General features: G+C 42.5%; 1 protein-coding gene across 1 annotated transcript in view; it reads right to left on the bottom strand.

The window, feature by feature from the left end:
* Positions 1-7,397, bottom strand: part of stx1b (syntaxin 1B) — a 66,987-nt gene that overhangs the window by 6,303 nt on the left and 53,287 nt on the right. Inside the window, exons 4-6 of the mRNA XM_046038575.1 lie at positions 6,031-6,105; positions 2,365-2,438; positions 1,152-1,260 (exon numbers count right to left, since the gene is read on the bottom strand). Of these exons, the coding sequence (XP_045894531.1) occupies positions 1,152-1,260; positions 2,365-2,438; positions 6,031-6,105 (258 nt within the window). The remainder of the gene's footprint in view (positions 1-1,151; positions 1,261-2,364; positions 2,439-6,030; positions 6,106-7,397) is intronic.

The following is a 7,397-nucleotide window of genomic DNA, read 5'->3' as shown; positions in this document are numbered from 1 at the left end:
TGTATGTTTTATGTTGTATGTTGTGTGTAGTATGTTGTGTGTAGTGTGTAGTATGTTGTGTAGTCTCTTGTATGTTGTGTGTAGTATGTTTAATGTTGTGTGTTGAGTGTAGTATGTTGTGTAGTCTCTTGTATGTTGTGTATAGTGTGTACTATGTTGTGTAGTCTCTTGTATGTTGTGTATAGTATGTTTAATGTTGTGTGTTGAGTGTAGTATGTTGTATGTAGTATGTTGTGTGTAGTGTGTAGTATGTTGTGTAGTCTCTTGTATGTTGTGTATAGTATGTTTAATGTTGTGTGTTGAGTGTAGTATGTTGTATGTAGTATGTTGTGTGTAGTGTGTAGTAGGTTGTGTAGTCTCTTGTATGTTGTGTGTAGTGTGTAGTATGTTGTATGTAGTATGTTGTGTGTAGTGTGTAGTAGGTTGTGTAGTCTCTTGTATGTTGTGTGTAGTGTGTAGTGTGTAGTATGTTGTATGTAGTATGCTATATGTTCTGTGTAGTATGGAGTATGTTGTGTGTTGTGTGTAGTATGTTGTGTTGTTGTCATGACCCTGTCTGTGTTTCCTGTAGGGGAGTCCGGGTTTTAGTTCCGTGTCTTTAGTTCATATCTTAGTATTTGCTCCTGGTTCTTGTGTACATTATTTTGGTTAGTCTCCTCTGTACTCTGTGTTCTAATTCTGTGTTCTCGTTTAGGTAGTGCCCCATGTCTGCCTGTCATGTGTTTTCTCTGTTTTCCCCTGCTCTCTCTCTCCCTGCCTCTGCCTCTTTAACCCTGATCCCTGTCACCTGTGTTGCTCCCGCCCTGCTCGTTAGTCCCTGTATATTTACCTGGTGTTTCTGCCTTGTCTTTGTTGGGTCATTGTATGTGGTTTATCCCAGTGTTGCTGTGTGTTTGTAGCGTTACCTGTTCTGTCTTGTCGTGCTTGGATTTTGGTTTCTGCATTGCACTTTGGATTACTTTGTTTTTGGACTTGCTATCAGCCACTCCACCTGTAAGTGTGCTCGCTTTTCGTTGCCTGAATAAATCATTGAACTGCATCAGTTGGTCTTGGTGTCCTGCGTTTGGGTCCTCCAACCTGCTCAACACTGCCTCATCACACCACTAAACTGTGACAGTTGTCTGTGGTATATAGTGTGCAGTAGGACTCACTGATCTCCAGCTGTCTCTGGATGCGGTCCTTGCAGCGGTCGCGGTACTTGGACTGCGTGGTGTTGTACTCAGTCATCACCTCCACAAACTTGCGTGACAGCGTCGAGTGCTGCAGCACAACAAGAAAGAGAGAAGAGGTAACTTCCTGTTTCTGGTATCAGAGATTCACACCAGGAGCTGTCACACACTGCGTCTGACTGACAGTCCGCTGCTTTTCACTTCAACATAGTTTGGAGAAACAAACACGTTACAGGTTTCTGCCATCAGCGCTGCGTTTGTGTTCTCAGCACAGGATGAGAGACTGGTTTAGATTTTTTGTGATGTGATTTAGTGTGAAACAAGACTTTACTCGGAGCAGCGATGGTGACTAACTTGTGCGATCTGTGATGTTATACTAAAACCAATAGAGGAGATAAAATAGACAAGAGGGAGTACTCATTTAAAACTGAACCAATTAAATAAAATCATTAAATATCAATTGGAGTCAAAAGATGGAGAGGTTTATGATTATCAACTTTTTTTTTTTATTTAAACCTCCCACATGAAGTGCAGAGTTAGAACATTTAGCATCTTTTATCATAAATTTAATGAATACAAACTTGATCTGAAAGGTAACTAGTAACTCCAGCTGGCAGATAAATGTTAGTCAAATACAGTACTTGAGTAAATGTACTTTTAATCACTGTCCAAATGTCCACTTGGTCAAAGCTCAAGTAAGTTAACCAAAGTCCAGTCAAATCTGACAAATGTTTGTCATCAATGCAGATGCAATAATGGAAGGTAATCAGATCTATTGGTAAAATGTCTCATGTCTTGTAGAAAGTGTTTTGTGGAGGTGTCAGTGTGCTTGGTCCTCCACCAGGAGGCAGCAGGGAGCAGACTGGTGGGCGGCAGCAGCCAATGACAGAGCAGAATACTGCAGGGTAAAATATTTTCCTGGGCATTGTAGAAGTAAAGTACAGGTAGCTCATAAAGCTCTGCACATGCTCAGTAGGATGTTTCTCAGTGTGTGAGATGTGTTTGAGGCTCTCAGTTTCAGATGATGATCAGAGTGCGTGCAAAGGTTTAGATGCATGGAAGAAAACGGATCCCATGATAAACAAAGTTATTAAAAACCTTCTGAACAGAAATATATTGCAGTGAAAACTAAACATATTCCCCCTCTGTCTTTGTTCAAGGTGTGGCCTTGTTTGAACACCTGGACTGGTCTCACCTGTGTCTTGCGGATCCTGAGGTCCGCTGATGATCTGTTGAGACCCTCCTCCTGCTCGATGCTCTGCTCGATTGCTGCAGGAAGACACACACTTTACATTTCAGTCGACGCTCTTATTGTGAAGGCTGCGTTTACATATCATATGAAACCTCAATAATATTCCAATATCAATATACAGGGTTTAAAGAAACTCTGTTACTGGGTACTTTTGAAAGTAATACACACTAGAGAACAACACTCCTCCTCCTCCTCCTGCTTGTGTCTCTGCCGGCTTGTAAATAATAAGACATCCATATTTAGTCATAGTTTGTTTTCAGGTTTGGTTCCTGAGAAAAGAACCACAGTGCTGGATTCACTGATTCACAGCTCAGTATTTAACCTGCAGCCTGGCCGCCTCCGCCTCCTCCTCACTCAGCTGGAGTTGTAATACTTCATTATTCCTCCAGGGAGATGCAGTTTAATAACCTGTGTGGATATTCTTGTCTGCAGGGCCGAGAGAGACGCTCGACGAGACGATAACAACAACTACAAGAAACAGTCTATTTTGAACTCAGCTGTTTGAGGAAGTTAAGACTTGCATTAATTCATTGTGATGATTATTTGGGACTTTTCTCAGATGTGTGTGCAGATTGAGTTTGAGAGAAACTGTCTTCTTTTTTTAAAAAAAAACAAACTTATGTAACACTAAAAATAATCAATGTTGACTTTTCGTTTCACACGGGAAACGAACACCGAGCTCCTGGTTTAAAGTCTAGTTTCTGAACCACCCCTCCACCCCAACCACTTCCTTACTTGGACATTTCTGCTTACTTTTAGCATTAAACAATAACACTAAAGGCTGCCATGCCCGTTGGTACCAGGCGCCGCAGGACGTGGAAAAGCGTAGGTATTTGACGCCCTGGGAATAAGAACGCTCTGACAGACCTACACGAGTGGGAGAGTAAATCTGTGGAAGTCTTTTAAATGTTGGTTTCATTGTGGCTGTACTGACTTTAAACCTGCAGCTCAGCTCCAGGTGAAGTCCTGGGAGGTGTGATGCAGACACACTCATAAAAGATGCACAGCTGGAACTGTGTGTGTGTGTGGACGCCATGGTAACCGGCTGCAGGTCTGTCCTGGTGTCATGTGACTCTGATGTCGGTTTGTCTGCTGCGAGTGATGAGTCGAGCTGAAACGCTTATATAATGTTTTCCATTGAGTGTGTGTGCTTCCTGGCTCGTGGCCCAGCTGCTCTCTGCTGGATCTACGATGACTCAGCAATATTACACAGCACTGATGGTGTGTGTGTGACAGTGAGGTAAGCAACAGATTGTGAGTCCGTGTGTGTTTGAGGACATCTTTAGCATCTTCAGTGATATTTGTTTATGTAAGAACCGTGTCGATGAGACGCTCCGAGCCTTCTTCATTTAAAATGATTATATGTTGATAATGCAACACGGTTAATATTAGAGGATTTCGTCTTACTTTGTATTTTTGGAGCTGCACTTGATGTTTTGGGGGATCTAAACAGGAAGTCAGTGAGTTAACTGAGCTACAACTTGAGCACCGTTTTCTTTAGCCTGTATTCCTTTACATTCAGTCAAACCGTCCCCATTAACAGGAGATGAATTAGCAGTTAGCAGCTCCTGTTAAAGGTTCAGTGTGTAAGGTTTAGTGACATCTAGTGGTGAGGGTTGTGAATTGCAACCAGCAGCTCACAGTGCATTCAGGTGCTCCTCAGATGGTCCCATTTCCCGAATTCTGAAGTCGTCCTTCCGACTTCAGTGTGTGTTCTCGTGCAGAGAAGTTCTGTATACTTGTTTATGTACACTTTATTTCTCTTTTTGCAATAAAGATTTAAGTAGGAAATAAAAATTCACATGAATGCAACCATTATGTGTGACTTACTCAACGATGCATCTAAGCGGCTCGACGACACAGACGACAGACAGATATCTAGCATGCTAAATATCTTGACGCCCGGCCAATCAGAGCAGGCAGAACAGAACAGCGGCCTGCCGCTTTTAGCGGCGCCTGTTAGCAGTTAGCATGGATGCACAGACAGCTATCACAGCAGAAGAAAATTTAAAAACCTAATTTTCATGGAAGTTCTGCAGCGTCTTTGTTCTCTGGGTACTAACGCCCACGCCACCTCCCTCTGAATGACCGCGGCGTGCGGTATCCACACAGACAGCACTGATGTCTTTCTCCATGGAGTCTGCCTTTGATGGGGCGGTGATGGCGCAGTGGATAGGACACATGCCTTTGATGTGAGAGACCCAGGTCCAACTCCCCACTGTGACCCATCCACCATTGTGTCCCTGAGCAAGACACTTAACCCCTCGTTGCTCCAGAGGCGTGCGACCTCTGACGTGTATAGCAATTGTAAGTCGCTTTGGATAAAAGCGTCAGCTAAATGCATAAATGTGATAATGGCCACCAATAAGTGTTTCATTAGGTTATATTTTTCGTTTATATTTATTTTAGACAGAACGAGGTTTAGGACTCTGCATTCAATTGTAAAAGATAAATAATAATAATTTGAATGTCTGTGACACATTCTACAGATACAGTGAAACTGTAGTAAAAAGGTGTCGTGCTGCTGGTATGCTGTCTACACGTTTGTTCCGGATGGACATCAGAGCTCATGATATCCTCAGGAAGTCACACTGGATGATTTAACGTGTTTCATGCCAGACACTGAGCTGATGATACATCCATGGGTACACTGCAAACAGGAACTGCTAACAGCTAATCCAGCTACCGGTGACAGTTTGACTAAATGTGAACAAGTTTTGGCTGAAAAACAACAGGTCTGAAGAGAGAACACCGCCACCGTTGATCAATACTGAATGATCTGCTTCTTCCACCAGCGTCCTCTCTTACTAACACATCAGCTGCTGCGTCTGCAACCAGACAGACGACGACTTTTCAAGAACATGAGCTAGCTCGCTGTCGTTGCTGTGGGCGGAGCCGGTTTGCTCCTACATGCCCCCCCCTCCAGGGATGACACAGCTACAGTAGTGTGTTTGTGTGTGAGACAGGACAATAACACTGAGGCCTCGTGGGGTTTCCAATTATAGCTTTATCTCCATCATCACTGCTATTCTCAGACTGCATATGTACAGTCTGTGTGTGTGTGTGTGTGTACATGTGCCCACAGGCCTGTGTGTGTGTGTGTGTGTGTAGGCAAACCTCTGGCTGTTCACATTAAAGCAGTGATGTCCTTGAACCTTCAGCATGAACCAACACTGTGCGCGCGCGTGTGTGTGTGTGTGTGTGCGCTTTTCCAGTAGCTTTAAGCTTATTGGCCTGTGTCTTTGCATGTGTGTGTGCATGTGTGTGTGTGTGTGAAGCTGTCCCAGCGATTACAGCCTGATAAATCACCACCACTGTTTTCTGAATATTTTCTTCTTCTGCTGCTGAAGGTCGACGTGCGCGCTCATCCCGTGACTGGAACACCGTAAGTCCCCTAATAGAAGAGCTTTCTCATGATGAAGTGAAAAAAACGTGGAGGGGCTCACCTGTACTGTCTTGGCGTAAAAATCAATATCCATCTGCTCACTGATTAATTAATTGTTTTTCCTGCAGGTGTTTCTGATGAGGAAGGTTTTTCTCTCTTTGCCGTTGTAAATGAAGATGATGCTGAAGATGTTTCCAGCAGAACACGTGTGTGTGTGCATGTACCTTTTAATTTTGAGCGAACTTTATTGGCTGTCTTCTTGATGTCAGCTGTGAGGTCCTCCAACTCCTGCTTGGTCTCTGCAGAGAGAGAGACAGAGACAGTTTGTTATGATGTCTACACGTTTATCACAATTAGATGTTTTCTTAAGGTCCGTCAGTGGCGGGGTCCACCACAGACACCACTGACCTTCACTCACAGCCCTTTGTTTTCATTTTATTAAGTCAGTTTGACCTCTTTGTGGATCTTTGGAAAACAATCAGCAGAAACAACCCGTTATCCCAACTTGTCACATATGGACGCTCGGCCAATGACACTTGACAGTGCATTTTAACGCCCTGAGTACCCGTTTTTGTACCGCGGTCAACTTTTGACTTTCAAAATAAAGCTAGTGGTTAACGGTGCAAAACATCACAATTTAGTTAGGTTTAGGCACCAAAACTTTTTAATTTTAGGAAAAAATTATGGTTTGGCTTTAAATAACTACATTACCTACGTGACTTAAATTACGTAAGTTAAGTAACGTTGCTTGCGTAAGATTCGGAACTTACGCAAGTAATATAACTTAATAAAAAACATTCAGTGCTGACTTTTTGTTTCACACAGGAAACACCGGCCTACTGGGTGAAAGTCCGGTTTCGTAGACGTGAGATGTTTATCTCCGAGAAGAAGAAGAAGAAGAAGGTGGTGTGTGTGCAGAAACAGGAACATCACATCATGTCAGCCATGTTGGAGAAGGGGAAAGATGTGTGTGACTGTTTTGTAATATGTGTGTCTTAGTGTGTGTGTGTGTGTTGCAACATGTATGTATGTGTATTTTGTAATTGTGTATTTTATGTATATGTGTGTGTTGTATGTGTTCTGTAATATGTGTGTTGTATTTTGTTTGTTGTGTGTGTGTCTTTTAATGTATGTGTTGTATGTGTGTTGTAATATTTGTGTGGGTGTGTGTGTGTGTGGTTTAATGCATGTGTATGTTGCAATATTTGTTTGTGTGTTTTGTAATTGTGTATTTTATGTATGTGTGTGTTGTATATGTGTGTGTGTTTTGAAATGTCTGTGTTGCAATATGTGTGTGTGTATGTGTGTGTTTTGAAATGTGTGTGTAGTAATATGTGTGTGTGTTTCGTATATGTGTGTGTGTTTTGAAATGTCTGTGTTGCAATATGTGTGTGTGTGTATGTGTGTGTTTTGAAATGTGTGTGTAGTAATATGTGTGTGTGTGTGTGTGTGTGTGTGTGTTTCGTATATGTGTGTGTGTGTGTGTGTGTTTCGTATATGTGTGTGTGTGTGTGTGTGTGTTTCGTATATGTGTGTGTGTGTGTGTGTGTGTTTCGTATATGTGTGTGTGTGTGTGTGTGTGTTTCGTATA

The sequence above is a fragment of the Micropterus dolomieu genome, linkage group LG02 (genome assembly GCF_021292245.1).
Source record: "Micropterus dolomieu isolate WLL.071019.BEF.003 ecotype Adirondacks linkage group LG02, ASM2129224v1, whole genome shotgun sequence".
NCBI lineage: Eukaryota > Metazoa > Chordata > Actinopteri > Centrarchiformes > Centrarchidae > Micropterus > Micropterus dolomieu.
Note: the sequence above shows the minus strand (reverse complement) of the source record. Positions and strands in the feature narration are given on the sequence as shown.